Raw genomic sequence first — 23,293 nt, 5'->3', positions numbered from 1 at the left:
ATAAAAAATTCTCTTACAGACAAATTAACGAGTATCAAGAATAAAAGAGCATTTCTATACGGTATACGTGGGCCATACTGAAAATTTCTGGATTCTGATATATGAGACGACTTATTTTTTCTATGTGGTCAGTCCAGGAATTTTCAGTATGCCCTAAGTATGTGCAAAAGTTTGCCAATCAACTTATTATAACCAATTCTGATAGCTCCATTTTGTCAAGCTATACCAATACTATCTATAGTATGTATAATTACAACAACCAGATATATTATGTTGGTAAACTTACTGCATCGTAACTGCAACTCAATAAGGAATCTCTGTTCACAGCCAATATCATGTCTCCTATTTGAAGACCGCCCTGAAAACACATAAACATTGTTTAAAAATACATCTCGTTTTTATTTAATGTAAGGCCGAAAACAAGCATAAGCAGAATGTACCAGGTACATTGTACCTGCACTACAAACTACAACACTATACCGGGTGTGGCCTGTAATATGAGCAAAAAATTAAACTGTAGGCTGTACTCCTCATACTGACTAACATTTGTTCAGCGACTTTTAAAAATAACCTGTGGTTTGATTTTTAATACACTTTAAAGTTTATTATAATAAACGCAATAACGCAATAACGCTTAAAAGACGCAATGTATTGCGAATTTTGTTATGTTTAAGGCATGACAAGCAACGTCAATCACAATGATATGGCGTGGCGATGGCGTCCATTAAAGATAATATTTATTTTGTATGAAAAATAGGGAGTCTAAATAATTCATAATTTTTAAAACTTGTACAACAAAAGTGTCACCGTTTGAGGAGTACAATCTATGTTTTAATTATTTGCTCATGTTAGAGGCCACACCCGGTATATATATATCGCACTCATTCTATCTGAATTGAGTTAAAACTTACCCTCGAATAAAATAAAGATAAAGTTAGTTTTTAAGAAAAACTAGTTTTACGGGTTTTATCCAAATATTTTGTCAATTAATTACAATTGTCAGTCACCTGTTCGGCAGCGCTGCCTTCTTGTAGGTCGGAGACGAAGATTCCTCGGCCGGCTTCCGTGTGCCGGCCCTCGATGATCATAATGCCCAGGCCCGACGGACCCTGGAAAAGAACATCATCATCATGAACTTAAGAGTTATTCTCTTGTCGGTGGAGTATCTTCCAGCTTTCCCTATCTTGCGCCAGCTCTTTGACTTTTTGATACGACACGACCCCTACATTTTCTTTCACTTGTTCTAAAAACATCATCATTAAATTTGACGATCAGCTGCCTTAGTTTAAATGGTACTGTCAATGCCTACGAAAGTGGGCAGTCTGTTCGATATAAAAATATTCCTGGTGGTGGTTGAAAACAGTGAATGCCTTTATTTGACGTGTATCGCCAAAGTCTTATTTTTGACAATTAGTAAGTGTTTTCTATGTATGTCTCTCGATGTTTAAATATATTTGACACTTGATATTTTATTTATTTACTTTTCTCCTTATGAACGAGGTAAGTGCTTGACTAGACGCTCACAAATATCTAGTTTACATGGCGTTACCACTATCAGTGAAGCGTCACATGCAATCAGACGACTAAGAGTGACATTCCATTTCCAACTGCAGCTGCAATACTGTTCATTCTACTATGGAAATTGACAATGACAGCGACCCGTTTCCATAGTAAAATGGACAGTATTGCAGCTGCAGTTGGAAATGGAATGTCACTTTAATACTCGTACTACTCTTTGATCAGACGTCAGACGTCAGAACTGACTCTTAGAAGAAGATCAATACAAGTGGAAGAGCCGCCCTCTGTTGAGTTTAAATAAAAGTGGCCTTACCTTTTTGATGGTGATGTCGCGGACGCCTTTGTAAGCAGCATACTTGTCTTCCGACTGGAAATAAAGAAAAAAGTTGATTGTAATATTTTTATTATATTTACTGTGGTTGGAAACACCGAACACAGAAGATCACGCGCTCGTTCACCAATAAGATGGACCGATCAAGTTAAAGACTCGTCATCCTCTGCTTTCTACACGGTCCTCAAAGACGCTTTGGACATAAACCGGTGGAGGCAGATCATCCGCTCCAGATGCAACCTTGATACTGACCACGATCCTCAGATATGAGGGACCAACCAGAGAGAGAATACTCCAAATTTTATATTAAACGAAAAATTATAATTTTTTTGTTTTAGTAATTTTTTTCATACTGAGCATTTTATTCAGCATACTGAGATGAGGCCACAATATGTAGCATTTCCTTTTTAACCGACTTCCATTTCATAGAAGGAGGAGGTTCTGTATTCGGTTGTGGCTATTTTTTTTTTTTCTATGTACGTTCACCGATTACTCCGACATCCGTAGTCCGATTTGAATAATTATTTTTTTGTTTGAAAGGAGCTACCTCCGAGTTGGTCCCATTTTAATTTGGTTCTGTTCTGATGATGGGATCCATGAGGAATTGAGGGAACTCCTCAATTTTTAAAGGCACATGCATGATGATTTGGGTGTTTTCTTAAGCAACTCGAGCATTTTCTTCCGAAAACCACCACTTTGATGAAGTAGACCTGATGATGATGATTGTTTTGATGATAATGATGATGATTTTTTAAATGTAGTATGTTGAGCGATTACTCCGGCACCTGTTATCCGATTTGAGTAATTCTTTTTTTGTTTGGAAGGAGTTGCCTCCAAGGTGTTTACGTATTATTAACCGACTTCCATTTCATAGAAGGAGGAGGTTCTGTATTCGGTTGTGGCTATTTATTTTTTTTTCTATGTACGTTCACCGATTACTCCGACATCCGTAGTCCGATTTGAATAATTCTTTTTTTGTTTGAAAGGAGCTACCTCCGAGTTGGTCCCATTTTAATTTGGTTCTGTTCTGATGATGGGATCCATGAGGAATTGAGGGAACTCCTCAATTTTTAAAGGCACATGCATGATGATTTGGGTGTTTTCTTAAGCAACTCGAGCATTTTCTTCCGAAAACCACCACTTTGATGAAGTAGACCTGATGATGATGATTGTTTTGATGATAATGATGATGATTTTTTAAATGTAGTATGTTGAGCGATTACTCCGGCACCTGTTATCCGATTTGAGTAATTCTTTTTTTGTTTGGAAGGAGTTGCCTCCAAGGTGTTTACGTATTATTTTTGGTTCTGTTCTGATGATGGGATCTATGAGGAATTGAGGGAACTCCTCAGTTTTTAAAGGCACGTGTAAAGTGATTTCGGTGTTTTCTAAAGTAACTCGAGCATTTGCTTCCGAACACCGCCAATTTGATGTAGTGCAAGTGTAGCCTTACCACGAGTTTGACATTGACATATTCGCTAAGTTAGCGACGCTAATTTCTTCGAAACTTACTTCTTTTGCATCTCGCTCGCACTAATATGCGAGTACGAGCGAGATGCAAAGAAAGCTACGCTACACGCGCTAGCGAATAAATCGATGTCAAACTCTTGGTAAGCTGGTAAGGCTACTGATCGGGGGTTAGGGTTAGGAGTTAACCTCCTGCCTACCAGAGGTACTTTTTTTGGAATATCTTTTTGAAATATTCAGAAAACATTTCTTAGGGTTAGAGATGTCTAGGAAAAATGCAGAAAAAAATCTCCCGTTTTTCCTACTAGTTTTTCCTTACGTCCTTTACAAAGGACATCAGTGCCCAATTAAGTTGTCCTGTGCAAAGGATATAACATTTTGATGACCATTAAAAGTAAAAAAAACTGAGGTATTTTAAAGAATAATAATACGAAAAATTTAGAAACAAATCAACGTTATATTAAAAATGTAAAATTTTAAAAAACGAGGCACATTTCTTCGAAATCCTCCTCCTGCCTACATTCTTCCTTTGGAAGGGACATAAGAAATAAAAAAATGCTGTGGAGTATTTCTCAATGGTAACCCTAATGCATTCCTTGTAACTCATTATACAACTGTCAAAGTTTATAGAACAAAATAGAAATGTCAATGTCAAGCTGTCATTTTTTAAAAATGGCGACGGCAAGTGGACGCGCCGGCTTGCGCCCGCGCAAAGGTAAGTCTAATCGTGATTAATCTCGTTTTTTAATAACAATTATCTCGTAAGACGTGTAATTTATCGATAATTAAATGATATATTTACGTATTAGACAGTTATTTTCTTTAACTATTCAAAATATTTTGTGATACCATGTTGAAATGTATGTATGTCCTTTGCAGAGTTTAAGAAATTGAGACTATATATGTACTTTGCACAGGACATTAACAAAGGAGGGTATATTTTTTATTTATTGACCGTTGTTTTCAGCGTTAGCAGCCATAGATATCGAGGACGATCCTATGTTTCTCCCATCAGAAATGGTAAGAACGGCCAGTACAGACTGAGTTACTCAGTATTCAGACTGAGTCTGGATACTGGCCGTTCTTACCATTTCTGATGGGAGAAACATAGGGTCGTCGTCTGAATCATCTCCCGAGAAGTCAAATTCTGAGTCATTTAGGACGTCCTCGATATCTATGTCTGCTAACGCGGTTCAGTTGTTTAGCTATGAAAAGGCGACAAAGAGGCAGACAGAATTACTTACACATTTACAATAGTTATTAGTACAGTTCTAATCGGATTTATAGTCATAAAGCTGATTATTTTTGACGGGTATTGTTACTACTTGGCTTGGCACCGACTTCAAACATATCAGTTGGTAACGCATAGACTTAAAAAGGATAATATTTTATTTCATCCTTTTTGAAGTCGGTTTTCTTTTTTTTGTAAAAAGTTTTTATAGTATTTTATTTTGTTTGTGCTTATGAATGAAAATATTTCTATTCTAAATACCTAGCCTATTCAACAGAAACATAATATAGAAATATAAAATATTCCTAAAGGCAAACTTAACGAATCGTTATTTTTAGTGTTCCGTACAAAACTTTGTTCACGGAACACTTATGGGATCACTTCGGTCTTGCAAATCAGTTAAATGCATTTTTATGTAAGATTTCAATCCCGCCTAATTTAGGTGGACTCAAAAGGTCAATCGACAAAAGATCGACAAAGGTGCGACTGACTCCCGTGACATTTAGGTTAAATTCAATCAGATCACAACCTACGCAGTTCGAACATAAACACCCATTTAATTTAGCCCCGATTTAATACTGCTCCCGTTTCTCAAGTAAAATCTATTTGTGGATCATTGTACCCTGTATCGATAACTAATTAATTAAAAATATCTATGAGACCGAGTTTTGCTCGGAAAACATAAAAAAATCTCAAAAATGCGCGTTTTCGCAGAGATAATTAAGACCTAGCTAGATCAATTTCTCGTCCCCGACAACCCCCCATATAGCAAATTTCATCCCCGAGATCCCCGAAATATATATGTATATAAATAAATAAATATACAAGAATTACTCGCTTAAAGGTATAAGATATTTTATGCTAAAGGTTAGTTGGTTATCATTTAGCATACCTAACAGTCAAAGGTAAACTAATTACAATAAATATGCAAGAATCAAAATTTGCCTATTAAAATTTATATCTACCATCGAACTATTGAAGCTCTTTTGTTTCTAGAGCGAATAAGTCCTTTGAGTCGTGTTTTAATCAGTGGCGGATTTGCAGTCTTTGCCGCCCTAGGCCCCAGGCCCTGTAGCCGCCCCTTTCTCAGCACCCATCGTACTCGTATTGACAACATTTTGAGTTATTAATTGTTTATATTTCAATAATAATATGTACATATTGAATATAAAATAACTTATTAAAATAAACTAAAACTACAAACAGAATAAAATTAATACTAAACTATTACTTACCTATGAAATAAAAAACCCAATTATAAAAAGAATACCCCCTCTAAGTAGTAGGTCCGCCTGTTATTAATTGTTATCATTAGCGAATTTTTTGTCACAATTTGCCGCCTCTAATATCTTGCCGCCCTAGGCCCGGGCCTACTTGGCCTTATGGCAAATCCGCCACTGGTTTTAATTTATCGCCACTTGTTGCGATTCCTGTTTTAAACTATTTTTCGCATTTGTATCGTAATGTACTATTACACCCTTGTAAACGTCATACTTACGTATACGTTAACAAGAACCACTGTGCTAACAAACGCTAACTTGGTAACAGCAAAACTAGAAGACCACATAACAAACATTGTAGACCTTCACCTTTGGTGTTAAGGTTTATTTTACCTTATCTCACGCTACTGTTTAGTGAACTACTATTTACAACTCGCTAATTAACTCGCTAACGTATTGATGGAAATTACTCACACGCAAAAACACTAATATATTTAGTAACGTGGTAACGTGCTCAATAATATCTTGATACTGACTTAACTGTCAAATTTGACATTTGCGCGATTCTGGAGATACTCTTGAACGATTTCCACAGGATATGACTTAGAGATCCAATTCACATCTAATAGATATCTTACTCTATCTAACGTAAAAGTGACATTGGTTGCTCGAATTGCGCTGCAAAAAAGAACTAGTTGATATCTAAAGTAGGTATAACGTATCTAGAATGGATCTAGTACGTGTATAGTCTCTTGTGAATATCTTGAAGTTAGAATACGGCAGTTTTTTATTATGTTAGCTAGTGCTAATACAATATAATATATTGATAATGCTATTTTTTTTTTTGCAAAAGTACAGTCAGCGCCAGATAGTGGTAGGAACTCGTAACCATTTAGTAGTTTATTTCTAATATGTATTATGATAATTAAAACGCGTTCCTAAATATTTACCTGGTTACGCTGTTAAAATATATATGACTGTAGGAAATAGGAAATATATAGGAAAACAATTTACTGAACAGATTTGTATTTCAATGTAGATACATACCTAATACAGAATATGTCCTTAATCTCTCTTCTCGTTATAATATTCGTCGAAAAAGGATGCTGATAAATGTCGTATTTTTTTTAAATAAGCCACCATCCGTTTTAGATTAGCAATTTTTTTTATTAACAAGCAAGATTAGCAATGGTTTAATAAACTTAAAAAAAAGTTATTAGTAGGTACTAGTAGGTACCTGTCGGATGAGCGGGGTCTGCTGCGGAAAGGAGGTTGATTACTAGAGTCTGTGTGGAAAGTAGAGACTAACGAAAATTCGGACCAACAATACATATTATAGCTTAAACCTTTATGGGATACAATAAAGACACTTATTTACAATATGGAAGCAATTTTAGGACATTATATATTTATGGCTAGCAGACGGACTCGTGCCGTTTGCACACCTGGACGTGAACAGACACCTGTATAAATGTTTGTCAGTCTCTGGGGCCTGAGCACACAAACAGCATGCGCGGAATTACAAATATGGCGATACGTTTACGTGAGGACGCGATTCCGTTTTGTAATTTTCTAGTGTCATCAATGTCATTATATTATTATCCATTCACATAGATATCTAGGGACTGGCTTTACGGGCAAAAATAATGAGGCATCACAGGGGCCAGTATACAGCGATGTGACACCGCTACAACGCCATTGGTTGATGAGTTCGCATCACGCGCGCTATTGGTCGCAACTAGTTGCGTTAAACCGCACGATTGGCTAGAATTTGTGAGTAACACCGCTGAACTGGTACCATTCCCTAATAGCATTTTCTTGTAGGGATTTTGTTGGGCCTTTGTTTACGTATTAGTTGGGCAACCGTTATATTTGGCCGTACGATTTGCTGGAGGGCCCTCGACAAAGGCCCTCCCGAAGATTCCCAACAGAGGGCCATAAGAGTAATTTTTTCGTTAGGCCTATTTAAATTAATCATACAATTATTCAACGGTGGTGGTTTTGGTTGGGCCGTGGTTGGGCCTATACACATTTGTTTGATGGTTGGTTAATTGTTACATTTGGCCGTACGATTTGCTGGAGGGCCCTCGACAAAGGCCCTCCCGAAGATTCCCAACAGAGGGCTATTAGAGTATTTTTTTCGTTGGGCCTATTTAAATAAATCATACAATTATTCAACGGTGGTGGTTTTGGTTGGGCCGTGGTTGGGCCTATACACAATTGTTTGATGGTTGGTTAATTGTTACATTTGGCCGTATGGCTTGCTGTAGGGCCAACTGCAAAAAAATAAAAAAGGGCAATTTTTTCGTTGTGCTTCTGTTTGCAAATTCAACAATTACCCAACGGCAAGTCAGGTAGGTCGGTAGGTAGTCGTGCACCAGGTTGAAGGCCCAACACAGCTTGTCCCACAAAGGGCCATTGTAACTTTAACGTTGGGCCTTGTGTAGGATTCTTACAATACTACCGTAGGTAAATAGTTGTGTAATTTATAGTGTGCCTACAGTCTATTAGTCTATTATGTAATGGGCTTTTGTTTACGAGTCCTACAGTTACCCTACGTTAAGTGGTTGTGTAATACGACGTTGGGCCTTTGCTGATAAATATTACAATTACACTACGGTAGGCATTGGTTGTCATCCACATCATCCACATGAAGGCCCTAGGCAGCAGTTGTTGTTAATCTTCTCTGTATCGTTCCAATTTTAGTATATGTACTGCCGAAGCAAGTACACTTACTATACACTCTAATTTGTATATATACTAACCGCACTTCGAAACTTCGTAAGCGAGATTTATGTTTTTTGAGATTTAAATTGAGAAAATGTAGGTAAAATACAATTTTTTACATTTATTTGTAAATTTTATAGTAATAGCTATTAGATTTATAAGTTACTTTAAAAAAATATTATGATTATATCCGGAATAATCGAGAAAATAACTATAACTTCGATGTTTGGAGACAGTAACGCCATCTAGTGACGCCACAAGCAAACTCAACTGGTATTGTTGGGCATCAGTACCACAGCCAATGTTGGTAAATGCGATATTTGTGCTCACTGGGCCAACGAATGTTATCGTTGTTTAGCCACCGGTACCAAAATACACAAAGGCCCATTGTTAGGCGTCAGTGCCACAGCCAATGTTGGTAAATACGATATTTGTCATCATTGGGCCATCGGATGATATCGTTGATTTGCCAACGTTACCAAAATAAACAAAGGCCCATTGTTGGGCATCAGTGCTACAGCCAACGTTGGTAAATGCGATTTTTGTCATCATTGGGCCATCGGATGATATCGTTGATTAGCCAACGTTACCAAAATATACAAAGGCCCATTGTTGGGCATCAATGCTACAGCCAATGTTGGTAAATGCAATATTTGTCGTCATTGGGCCATCGGATGATATCGTTGATTAGCCAACGTTACCAAAATAAACAAAGGCCCATTGTTGGGCATCAATGCTACAGCCAATGTTGGTAAATGCGATATTTGTCGTCATTGGGCCATCGGATGATATCGTTGATTAGCCAACGTTACCAAAATAAACAAAGGCCCATTGTGGGGCATCAGTGCCACAGTCAATGTTGGTAAATGCGATATTTGTCATCATTGGGCCATCGGATGATATTGTTGATTAGCCAACGTTACCAAAATACACAAAGGCCCATTGTTGGGCATCAATGCTACAGCCAATGTTGGTAAATACGATATTTGTCGTCATTGGGCCATCGGATGATATCGTCGATTAGCCAACGTTACCAAAATAAACAAAGGCCCATTGTTGGGCATCAGTGCCACAGCTAATGTTGGTAAATGCGATTTTTGTCATCATTGGGCCATCGGATGATATTGTTGATTAGCCAACGTTACCAAAATACACAAAGGCCCATTGTTGGGCATCAATGCTACAGCCAATGTTGGTAAATACGATATTTGTCGTCATTGGGCCATCGGATGATATCGTCGATTAGCCAACGTTACCAAAATAAACAAAGGCCCATTGTTGGGCATCAGTGCCACAGCTAATGTTGGTAAATGCGATTTTTGTCATCATTGGGCCATCGGATGATATTGTTGATTAGCCAACGTTACCAAAATACACAAAGGCCCATTGTTGGGCATCAATGCTACAGCCAATGTTGGTAAATGCGATATTTGTCGTCATTGGGCCATCGGATGATATCGTTGATTAGCCAACGTTACCAAAATAAACAAAGGCCCATTGTGGGGCATCAGTGCCACAGCCAATGTTGGTAAATGCGAATTTTGTCATCATTGGGCCATCGGATTTATTGTTGATTAGCCAACGTTACCAAAATACACAAAGGCCCATTGTTGGGCATCAATGCTACAGCCAATGTTGGTAAATGCGATATTTGTCGTCATTGGGCCATCGGATGATATCGTTGACTAGCCACCGTTACCAAAATACACAAAGGCCCATTGTTGGGCATCCGTGCCACAGCCAATGTTGGTAAATGCGGTATTCGTCACCATTGGGCCAACGAATGTTATCGTTGTTTAGCGAACGGTAGCAAAATACACAAAGGCCCATTGTTGGGCATCACTGCCACTGCCAATGTTGGTAAATGCGATATATGTCATCATTGGGCCAACGAATATTATCGTTGTTTAGCCAACGGTACCAAAATACACAAAGGCCCATTGTTGGGCATCTGTGCCACAGCGAATGTTGGTAAATGCGATGGTGGGCCAATACAAAATTAATGTTGGCTACGGAACGAACCTCATCCCAACGTTTTCCCGACCGTTGGCACCGTAGGCCCCAACGAAAATGCTACTAGGGTTTTTAGTGCCCGTAAGGCCAGCCTATAGATATATACAGGGTGATTCATGATACGTGAGCAGGACTAATCCTGCACACTCAGTAACTGATAATTGATCGATCACCGTCGTATTTAGGTGAAACAACGACACTTTTTCCTATTTTTAAATTTTTGGTGAGGGCAAATTTAACTCTCTACAATCATGGTTACCCTACAAGACCTAATTAATAAACATAAAACCTCTTTAACCGTAATGACAGCATTTTGATTACGAAGAAAATAACCTGTCAAACTTGAGTGAGATACGAGTTTTCAAAAGTAACCAAACCGTGATGACAGTGATGACATTCAATTTGACACAGAATATCGGTACCTAGTTTAGTATTCTAAGTTTAGGGTGACCATGCATGTCGTATTTTTTTTTTCAACACGAGTAGAAAATTAACGTTAATCTCACTAATAGTGATACGAAACAGTTGCTTATAATTTACAAAATGCGCAGTGTTAGTCCTGCTCACGTCTCCTGAATCACCCTGTATACGTCAATGTTATTATCCCTTTGCGAGGCAAGTTCCTACAGCGGGAATGTCTATTTGAAATTTAATTAATGGACATATAGTTATAATTCCACCAACTGAAAAATGATGGATTCCACTTGAAGGGTTTTCGGTCTCATCAACCGCTTTTGATACAAATCTGACTTGTCTTTATGACCGCTAGTAATACCACGATCATATATGACATCATAATTATTGTGTCTATTGTAAATATTGACGGACTTAATATCAAAGTATTCAAAATAAATTTTGATCTCCTGACAGTAATTTAAGTTGGCATAAATATAAATATTTAAATAAAAAAAACCCAAGCATAAAAATACATTTTATCAAAAATGCCTTACATCTTTTTGAAAAAGAGCTGATAATCTTAAAACGGCAAGAACCACCGCAAGAAAACTTGCTTTCACGTAAAAAACCGCCGCATCTTTCCATGCGTGAGCTAAGATTTTACAGACAGACGGATGGACAGACATAGGTGTCAAACATATAACGCCCCGCTTTTTGCGTCGGTGGTTAATAAAAACAAGTGGTATCTACTTTTACACGTGCCAAAGTCGAGTTAAATATTGTCACAAGTGAAAGATGAAGGCGACATAATGGACAATGCACCCAACACGTAAGCGCCTGCGCGGATAGACAAATACTAGAATTCGATTTAAATTTTTATTACGTCAAGTAAACTTTATTTTTATTATGTCAAGGAAACAAAAATGATGTAAGTATCTCTAAAATATGGAAGCCGTGTCGATTTCAAAAAAGTTATTGATTGTAAATTAAAGATCTATAGCGTCCTGGCTGCTCCTCTGTCGGACGCCGCCATGGCGCTATTGCAGCTTGTACGAAAGGCTTTAGTATGTAGAATAAGTTAGTTGTAAGAATATATTAATTTGTGGTTTTTTATGGAGCGACATGTTCACCTCGCCTCGGTGACAAGCTCTAAAAATAAAGAGAAAAAAAGAAGAAAAAACCGTGCCCGAGTTTGACAGTCGCACTAAATGGCGCTATACGGTCCAAAAAACTTTTAGACCAAACAGTATCGCAATAGTCCATTAGATGCGTTATCCGTAAAAACATCCTTATCATTATCAATGTAATCTCCCACGAATCCTCGATATCATTTGCATGGTAATATAGTGTAGTGGTTAAACCTGTAGCTGGATGGAGATAGCTGTTAGTTAATATTTCATGGAACAATACACACTTACATTAATCATAAAAAACCCAATACGAGTTCATTATAATCTTCCTTCTTCTTGGCATAATTCTCGAAATCTCATTAAAATAAATCGAGAATTTACAATTAAACATCAAAACACAAAATATTGTAGCATAATCAGAATCAAAAATGCCCTGTAATTTCGAACAAATTAATAATAACGGTTTATGCTTCTAATTTTTTTTTATGTTCAGGCAAAAATACACACAGACCTAAAGTGTATGGAATAGGCCCTCAGCGCGGGCTGAGGCGTTTATAAGGGCTCCTCTACACGATGGCCCAGCGCCGACCACTCCAAGGGACGCAGCCATGCGGTAGAATGACAGCAATATCACATGCTCCCTCTAACGCATAAATGCGTCCCTTGGAGTGGCCGGCGCTGGGCCATCGTGTAGAGGAGCCATAAAACGCGCGTTCCGCGCCGCCAGACGTATTTGTGTTTGTAAATTGAGAAATCACTTCGTCGAACATCTGTATCGAGATACATCCCATTCTGTTTTAGCTCGCAGATTGATGACTTCCGCAAACATAGGGTGGTCGATTATAGTTACATATGAAATAATCAGATCATTATGTCTTGACGTCAGTCACGCCAGAGTGCACTATGCACATGAACAAGCTCTCTTACTTACATAAAGCCACAGAATACGTTATAGTATTTCATACAGAACGGACACGCTCTACCCCGCCCCGAATCACAGCAAAAGTACCTGTTAGTTAGTACAATACAATACAATACAATACAAATACTCTTTATTGCACACCTCAATAAAAGAAGACAATACAAAAGAAAACAGAAATACAGGCAGAGGTAAACAACAGGCGGTCTTATCGCTAAAAAGCGATCTCTTCCAGACAACCTTTGGGTAGCGGAAATTAATAAATTTACATATGTCAGTAGGTGTTGCAAATGCAATGAAAGAAACTTATCACTAAATACATCGAAAACAGACAAATTACCATGCAAAAAATAAAAATAAACAGAATAAAAATACATATACAATACATAAACATACTTATATAGACATAAATAAATACATATATAATATATAATATAATATAATATAGCAGTGCCAGCCATAGAGAAAGAGTAACCAGATAAAAGTATTAAGGAAGAGATAAGAAATGGAGTTTAAGTAGTCTCTTAAAAGAGTTAGGAGACTGAGCGCACCTTAGGTCAAGAGGCAGAGAATTCCAAAGTCGAACAGCTTGAAATTATTATAGTATTTTGAAGCGGAAGAGGGGACAGAAAGAATTAACTTCTGGGCGGACCTAGCGGAACAGAGATAACTGAAGCGATTTTTGAGATAGCGGGGAGTTGCAGGGTTGAATAGAATAGAATATAGAAGGGACAAAACGTGAAAGTTACGACGGAAGCGGATAGGGAGCCACTTGAGCTGTGAACGGAAGTGAGATACATCATGCTGTCCCTTTCTAATATATGGCACTATCAATTTCGGCTATTTAGGGTTGTCAAAATTCAAGTACCAAATTTTCTTATCTTTGGTTGTGCACGCAATGGGATGTCAAGTTGTGTCAACCCTAATAATTGCTCGGAGAAATGCTGAGTCGAACGGAGCCAAGGATGCCCGAACGCTCTAGTTTCCTACCCCTGCCCGAATTGAAAAAACCGGCCAAGTGCGAGTCGGACTCGCGCACGAAGGGTTCCGTACCCTTACGCAAATCACGTTCCATCTAAAATCAATTAAATAAATTAATATTAAAATTACCTTTAAATTAAATTAACTTAAATTCAATTATATTCGATTTAAAATTATAAATCAATTAAATTCAATTTAAAAAGTCGGCATATTACATTACATCGACATATAAAACCACATTTCAATTGAGTTTGTAAGTTAACTATAGAAAATGAAGACGGTCAATATCGAACATAACAAGGGATTCGGAAATAGGTACGTACAAGGTTGATCGCATAATAAATTCATAAACAGCTTGCTCGGTAGCGGCGCTCAAAATAACTATACAAATACTAAAGCATAGGCGTGAGTATATTTGTACGGCGGATGTTAGCAGAGGTTCGACCTAGACATCTTAATTCGATTCAAATTTTTATCCATGAGTTTGACGAACATAATTAGCGACGAAATGTAGACTAAGCTCTTAATACATTTTTGAAAAACGGTCCATATGATATATGATTGACGACTGACACTTATCTGTCACATATCACTGAAAGTTACCTTCTCCACAAATATACCCCGTTTGCCTGGTGGGTTTGTAATAGCTAATAGCTTTGAACATCAGTAAAGATACACCCTTTCCCACTATAAAAGAAAGTTGTGTATGGTCACTAAGTTTTGATTAGCCGGGTCCGCACAGAGCGAGCATACGCGCGAGGTATTGGCTAAAATAAAATTCTATATGTCAAACCTCTTGCGTGGCATTACAATAGTTGACGTTGCCAACATGCGCGCAGTTCAGTAAGGGCCCCCCCACATCTAGCGAGCGTCATCATCTTTCGAGCGTCGGTGTCTGGTCAGCGCTATGGAAAATGACGTCGCTGCGCAGCAGTTGCGTCGACGTTGCGTCAAGTACCGGTCATAGAGTTGTAGACGCCGACGCTCGAAAGACGCTAGATGTGGGGGGGGGCCTAAGGTAAAGTCGCTCGAGGCACAATTTCCGTGGGGTCATTTTTGAGCTCTAGTCAAACTTATATAATTAGTCTAGTACATGTAGGTACTGGAGGGATTGGAATACTTAATTGTACAAAAGCATGGAAAAACCTTGAAAGTGAAAATGAAATACATATGTCTTTTCTATGGAAACTATTTTGAACTGTCATCGGTTCAGCCGTTTTTGAGTCTTCGCAAACAAGTTTTCTCTTCTTAGTATAAAGATGGATCGTAATTGACTTCAGTGTAAGCAACCTGAACATTCGGACAAGTTTCCAAGGCACTTAACTCAATGCTCTATATTACATGGTGTTTCGTGTCCTATAAGGTTCATTAAATTTACACGTGTTCAGGTAGAAATACTTCGAAACGAAGTTTTCCTTTGCGTTACGAATAAAGCCTTCTTAGGTTGGGACTTTAGAACGATTTTCTTTTATAAGTAAATGATATAATAGGTATACATATAAGTTTACTTCTCTTTCTCTTTTTAGGGTTCCGTAACAAAAAGCTACATAAGGAACCGCTATGGTGCGACTCTGTCCGTCTGTCCGTCTGTCTGTGACATCACTAAATATCTCAAGAACTACTTAAGCTATCGATTTTTTTATATTACGCCGCTTATAGAAGCCACCATAATTAATATTATATAGAAAAGGTAAGGTCATGGATGGGTTCAAACCTCAACCCGTACTCTTTGAGTATCGTATTGTCATATCTTAAATGTAATTTGATATTTACCTTCATATTTTGTTCTGTGAACACACGGATTTTGTTTTGTTGTGTGTTTTGTTTTGTTTTGTTCAGGTTTGGTTGTGGTGTTTTTGTGAACGTAAACATCCTCAATCCAAAACTCTCTGGTACAATACGAGCTGGCGCGGAAGATTCAAGGAGTGAGCTCCCATCCCAAAATCAAAATTTAGGCTAGTAATTTTTGTCTCACCTTTCTCTTTTTGAAAGACAGAGTTCGCCGCCAAATGCGCGGAAACGCGGTGAGTTTATACAGCTCTACTATGGGATACATTGTACTATATTTTGAACTTTCTTGTACTTAGAGAGGCTCGGGATACCCCAGCAGGATAAATAGGTAATAGGATAAAAAAAGTTCCACAGATCAACTATTAGAGATTAGGATTTTTTGTCTCGCCATTCCCTTCTTGAAAGACAGAGTCCGCCGCCATATCGTGCGCAGGAACGCGGTGGGTTTGTACAGCTCCGAGTCGACGCGACAGGGCTCGCTCATCACTATTTACACCTCTGGTACATTAAGAAGCTTGTACCCAACAACGGAACATGTATAGGTTGGTGGTGATTCAAAAAGTTCCCATCACCAAACTTTAGATTAGAGTTTGTTGTCTCACCTTTCTCTTCTTGAAAGACAGAGTCCGCCGCCATATCGTGCGCAGGAACGCGGTGGGTTTGTACAGCTCCGAGTCGACGCGACAGGGCTCGCTCATCACTATTTACACCTCTGGTACATTAAGAAGCTTGTACCCAACAACGGACCATGTATAGGTTGGTGGTGATTCAAAAAGTTCCGATCACCAAACTTTAGATTAGAGTTTGTTGTCTCACCTTTCTCTTCTTGAAAGACAGAGTCCGCCGCCATATCGTGCGCAGGAACGCGGTGGGTTTGTACAGCTCCGAGTCGACGCGACAGGGCTCGCTCATCACTATTTACACTTCTGGTACATTAAGAAGCTTGTACCCAACAACGGAACATGTATAGGTTGGTGGTGATTCAAAAAGTTCCCATCACCAAACTTTAGATTAGAGTTTGTTGTCTCACCTTTCTCTTCTTGAAAGACAGAGTCCGCCGCCATATCGTGCGCAGGAACGCGGTGGGTTTGTACAGCTCCGAGTCGACGCGACAGGGCTCGCTCATCACTATTTACACCTCTGGTACATTAAGAAGCTTGTACCCAACAACGGACCATGTATAGGTTGGTGGTGATTCAAAAAGTTCCGATCACCAAACTTTAGATTAGAGTTTGTTGTCTCACCTTTCTCTTCTTGAAAGACAGAGTCCGCCGCCATATCGTGCGCAGGAACGCGGTGGGTTTGTACAGCTCCGGGTCGACGCGACAGGGCTCGCTCATCACAGTCATCACTCCATTTACACCCGACACGGCCTGACGCGGCCTCCAGCGATCACTCCATGGTAACACTGTCACTTCACTTAGGTTCTTACAGTTTTGTTCGTATGTATTTAGTAACAACTTACGATTTCACTTTCGTCTATAAAATTTACTCATAGGAATGTGAAATTTAGATAATCTATTAAAATGTAAATAAAAAATATATAACCCGTCACGGCGCACTGTTACTTGTTGGGTCGTTTCAGATTTGCATGAAGCGTTCACTCCTAGTAACACTGTCACTTCACTTTTGAAGTTTGCACTTTAGACAGTTTATTTTCGATAAAGTATTTAATTACGCTGTCGAGATGAGACTTTCGAGTTTCGAGATGAAACTAAAGGTATCAAATTAAATATCGTAACACTATCCTACACACACCTACCTCATTAGAAAAAAAAAAGTTCAGCCGACTTATCAGCGTAGGTTGTACGTGAAGTCAATATTGTTTCCAGTGATATACATATATATACCCTATGAAAAATGAAGTTGTTGAAGAAAGAAAGAAGTTATGAATAACGAACCTAGAATTATGCTGATTTCGTTCAAACTTCCTATACCTAGGTACTCTAGGTAGGTACCTCGCGCGTCCCTATGGCATTATTGGCAGCCATAGCTATATGGTTTGGCCATTTTCATATGGGGTAGCTGACTAGCTGTCACGTATAATGAATGTACCTACTTGGTAATTTATTGGAAACTTAACACACTAATTTATTAAGAAATATAACATTTAAAGCAATTTAATTTATTTTATTTTGTTTAAATAGAAAATTCATATTGTTGATTAAAATTACGGTAAAACATATTACTTCAAATTTTTTTTTAAACCCAACCAAAAGGGATTTGAAGAAACTGTCATAGGGAACTATGAGCTCTCATAGTCCTAAACGGTTAATTAGCTTTAAAAAAAAAATATAAATATGTATGTATAATTAAGGCCAAGTGGACTTATTAATTAATGTTATGTTAAAGTTACCATAACATTACTTGTAATGTCATCGAAGTGTCGTAATCGTAACTAGTTAGTCAAAGTCAAAGTCAAAGTCAAAAATACTTTATTCATGTAGGCCTAGTAACAAGCACTTATGAACGTTTTACATAATAATATATTATCTTAAGCTAATTATCAGAGCAATTTATTGAAGTTAATATTATTCCATAGTAATATTGGATTATTATACAGATCAAATTTAATACTAAGAATTTCACAAAAAGATCGTCAAACATAAAAAAAAATTGTATAAAAAATACTAGTCTAGAATGTTTCTAGAATAAAATCTAATAACAAATGTCAATAAAACTTAACAAAGAAGTACATACATTGAATTATCTATTTCGAGTCACCATTAATCCCACGTTGTTTTATCACTCATGTGTAGTCTTGTGTGGTATAATAAGCTTTAGAAATAAGTTTACGCTTTTTAAAATCTTGTTTGCAATATTTAACCAACAATATCGAACAGATTTGCTCTTCATTCTACTTATATAATATTTATATGTTATTTATCAAAAGTTAGCCGAATTTGCCCTTGTTTACCTTTGCTTTTGATTTGAATTCATAAGATTCATAACGCCCAGCCACTGTAGCGTAAATAATTGCAATAGTTCAAAGTGAATCCCTTTCGTTATCACGTATGAACGCTGTTAACAGTATTAACGCTGATAACGATATTTGCTTACCGAGAGTGTAACACGGTCGATAAAACCGGCTACATATAGTTTAATCCTTTAAGTGGGTACAGAGGAATTATGAAACCTACCATTTTAATTAATTAAGAGGTTACACGGAACTACGCTCCACACATTTACGCTACGTCTTACGTAGGCGAACAACGCGCGAACGCGGCGCGGCGCGGCGCGGCGAAAGCGGCCGCCGCCGCGCCGCGCCGCGCCGCGCCGCCTGACATTCGCGTGCAAATCGCGCCGCACCGCGTTCGCAACGAGATCGCTTACGTAGGACACTTCTATGGGCATCAAAGGATTGATTTCGCCGCGCCGCGCCGCGCCGCGTTCGCGCGTTGTTCGCCTACGTAAGACGTAGCGTTAGAGTTGTAGACGTAGGCGTCAAGACCGCTAAGCTTAAGTGGGACTGGGGACATGTCTGTCGTGTGCACCCATAGACTAGGAATCCTCTAGACCAAGTTTAGAGCAATTATTTCATGCAACCGATGATGCCAAAAATGCGGGGGTGAGCGAAATCCCGTGCCGTGATTGGTTCGTTCAAAGACACGGACGTCACACAAAGACACTTTCGACTCGAACATGGAGTAAAATTACCGTATGCGTAGCAGTGGGGGTAGCGCGACTATGCTAAGTCTGGAGGATGTTTTGTCTGTGTGTGCACCCTATGGAGATAGTTTATGGCCAAGTATGGACATAGGATAGATTTATCAATCATTATCATCTTACATAGACGAAGTCGTGGGCAGAAGCTAGATCTAAATAAACGCCTTAAAAGAGTACTTATTAGAGATGCAACGGATAGTTGTTTGGCCGGATACCGGATATTCGGCCTCACCATCGGCCGAATATCCGGTATCCGGCCGCCGAATATTCGGCCAGCGGAACTATTCCCACATTTCGGTTTTTCAGGTGCGCATTCTGCAGGTTTGACCTGTTTCCTAGTGAACGTTCGCGCGGACTCATTTCTAGGTTCGAAATGAGTGCGCGTGCGAGTAAGTGGAATGATTTAATTGTTTTAAGATAATACACAAGTACGATTATGGCCGTGCCTGTTTCTTAAATCCAGTTTTGTTACTCCGAAATCAAGCAATGTTATTATCCAGTATCCGGCCGGATAGTAAAATACTATCCGGTATCCGGCCGAATAGTAAAATAATGGCCGGATAGGCCGGATACCGGATAGTAACCGGATATCCGGTGCATCTCTAGTTAGTACTTATTTCCATAACGCCTCATCTAGTTCGTTTCGGATTATACCACCATACTTATTATGGTATACTTATTGTTAGAATAGTAGCTATAGCAATTCATTCAACTATATATCAATGTTCGAATTAGCATACCTCCGTTCAATAGCACATTGTTACGCCCAGGGTGCGTAGCCAACATGCCAATAATTTACGCTCCGTAGCGAATGAAACGCAACTGTCACTGTCGCAATAATATGGAAGAGTGATGGAGAGAGACTACCGTATCGTTAGCCACGGAGCGGCTGATTGACATCTTGGCTACCCTGGCACCTTATTAGCATACTGATAAAGACCATAGTCAGTTGGCAAGTCGGAACTGTTTGAACAATTATTTACCAGTTTCACGCAGTTATAAATTTACATAAATTTGCTTGAATGGAAAAGGGGATTTCTTGTAAACTTGACTTAGATTTTAATTTGCATAAATAAAATATCTGACTATGAGTTTTAGCTGCATAATATTAATCACATGTCACATTTAAATTCGGTAATGATCTAATGATAGTTTGCAACATTACAAAAAATTTGGGGACATCTTAATAATTCTTACCTACTTATGTATGAACGTCATCTACTAGGTAACTAACTTGTGACGTAAAATAATGTTCACACAACTGCCCAAAAAAAGGAGTGTATTGTTTTTACAAGGTAGCTAAAAAATAAGTCTATTCCCGTTGCCAGGGAGGTTTTAGGATTATACTGAGCAACTTTTACTATGGGCCCAACCCCGAAATCGCCAAAAAAATTTACCGTCCCATAGAAAATAGATCAGCCAAAATGTATGAAACAGACAATTTTTTTTAGGTCGTTCCCATAGTAAAAGTGGTTCAGTATAATCCCAAAACCTCCCTGGCAACGGGAATGCACTTATTTGTTAGCCACCCATACCTACTTAAACCTTATAATATAATCATCTGTCTTCTGAATTTAGTTTTGTAAAGCGAAACTAATTAAGTCATAGAAAATTTGTTTGAAGTTTGGAATGAAAAACAACGGTTAAGTAACTATGCTAATTTAAGGCATTTAAACCCAAAGTTATAACTAAAAAAAGGACGACTATAAATGAGCATTCATTGAACACGTCAGGTTTACTCGATATCTGAGTGAATTTAATGAACGTAATCTAATTAGTCAGATATTTCCCACGGCATTTGACATTTGATACCACGTATCAGTGACACGACTACTTTATACTCGAATAACGTGTATTGAGCGGATACATCCAGTGCACGGTATGAACAATATTATCAGTACCGTCAAAAGTACAATTCACGCTAAACTTACCTTATCCTCTAGCTTAAAATACAAGAAAAATGGGCAGTCAAATTTGAACCAATGGTGTTACGAAATAGAATTGAATTTGTTTTGTTGTAAAATCTAACGAAATAAAGTAAAAGTAACTGTGTTCCATTTCATAATAATTCAATTTTATTGCAGGTATTTAGGTAGTATTAGTATGCTAGAGACACGCGAGAGTCTAGAGATGCTAGAGATTAAAGGAAATATAGTATTCTAGCGCAGCAAGCAAATTTTTTTTAATTTTATGATAGGAATGGAATAACATATAACTTTTAATGTATAATTTGTGTAATTCTTGAAAACCAATTAAGTATAATTTGAATAAAAACTTTCTATAACAAGCCACACTGACAACTTTTTATGCATCTTTTCTGAAATCAACCCCAATACTTCATAGTGTCGATTAATGTTTAATACATAAGGAAAAGTGACACGTTGGTTCATTAAGCAAGCTCTTCTCGGGAGAATAACGAGTTGGTGATGATTTTTTGAGATTCAAAAGTGCATTCTGATATAATAAAATAAAGTTTGATACGTTGTAGCTCTATGATTTTCCTAAGACGCTTTCGGAGAGTTATAATTCTGATTAACTAGTTTAACTGTGTTTATAGTAAACATATTCACGTGGATAGTCTATAAATAGTAATTATCTCACATGTTAATTAAGTTGTAATTATAATTAAAATCAGGATTAGCTCTGCTATTGCACCTGAAGTAACTAGTTTCCAATTACGCTGAAATTTAATAATATAGAATATAATCTAAATATAGAATATAAACTTAAATATATTCATCCCTCTTTTTGGTGTTATAATAATAGCTAAAGAATAAGACAGTATGATTATTTCTGTCTATGCTCCACTGACAAGCGAAATTTGTCAAACATGTGAATTTGATTCAGCGACAACAATGACATTTGGGCGACAATGCAACTTTAGGCTACCACACAGAACTACAATGATGACGCTTAGATACACTGTGATGGTTGAAGTGTACAAAAGGGAAGCCATCGCCAACTTATATGAACATTTCATGTGTAAAGAGAAGATTTGTAGTCTACAAATTATGATATAACGTAACCACTTTTGAGCTTCTTAGCGGCCGCTAACGGCCGCATGACTGTACCATAACGTAAGCTAGCGGACTGGAAAATATGAAAAGCTTGGAATATAGGTACTGTTTAAAACCCCAATAATATAAACAAGCACATATTTTTTCTAAATTCAATATTTCCAATTACACTTGATATTATTCCGATTTATTTCGCACTTTTGATATTTGATAGGCAATCTTTAACGTTGTAGATCCTTGGGTTACCATCTAGCTGACGATGGAAACCGAAGGTGGCCATGGGTATTGGTTACCTACTCTGTAATAAAAAAACGCAACTACATTGAGTTTGGGCTCGTTAGAATGATGTAGGTCTGTAGGTGCACAAGAAAGCGACTGTCTGGAAAAGGACGATAGACGCCATTATATTATCGATATTTATTTTTGATAAAAACATAATATTTATCTTGAGCATGTATTTGGCGAGACTACAAACTATTCTAAAAGATTTTACTCCCACGATACCTGGTTATCAATTTATTTGAATAACCATCATTATTTTGTTTTGAGTCACATATATTTTTACCTTAGAAATTTTTTGAGGCGTCGAATAAAAAAAAACTTCATAAGGTAATACAAAACCTAATTAGGTATTTCCGCTGTTAACCGTTAAAAATAAAGGTCTCTAGAATAATCTGGAGAGGCTGAGAGATTAGTCAACAAGTTAATTAGGGATTATTAAAAAAACGCCAGGTATTTACAAACATCATTCTATCTAAGCACAAGTCGTTATTGGTAGAGTTTTTGCTCCGTAAGTAAAAAATATTTACCCTTTCTGAAATACCTACTGCCATTAAAAATTGTTACTATTTCCGTTTACCTGAGTCGGACAACTTTAAGCAATTGA

General features: G+C 37.7%; 1 protein-coding gene across 1 annotated transcript in view; it reads right to left on the bottom strand.

Annotated features, from left to right (window-relative positions):
* The window catches only part of LOC134678858 (uncharacterized), a 164,272-nt gene that overhangs the window by 5,186 nt on the left and 135,793 nt on the right, over positions 1–23,293 (bottom strand). The window contains exons 28-30 of the mRNA XM_063537578.1: positions 1,832–1,885; positions 1,008–1,109; positions 287–358 (exon numbers count right to left, since the gene is read on the bottom strand). Of these exons, the coding sequence (XP_063393648.1) occupies positions 287–358; positions 1,008–1,109; positions 1,832–1,885 (228 nt within the window). The remainder of the gene's footprint in view (positions 1–286; positions 359–1,007; positions 1,110–1,831; positions 1,886–23,293) is intronic.

The sequence above is a fragment of the Cydia fagiglandana genome, chromosome 2, assembly GCF_963556715.1.
Source record: "Cydia fagiglandana chromosome 2, ilCydFagi1.1, whole genome shotgun sequence".
Classification (NCBI taxonomy): domain Eukaryota; kingdom Metazoa; phylum Arthropoda; class Insecta; order Lepidoptera; family Tortricidae; genus Cydia; species Cydia fagiglandana.
This window is presented reverse-complemented; position numbering and strand designations above follow the sequence as displayed.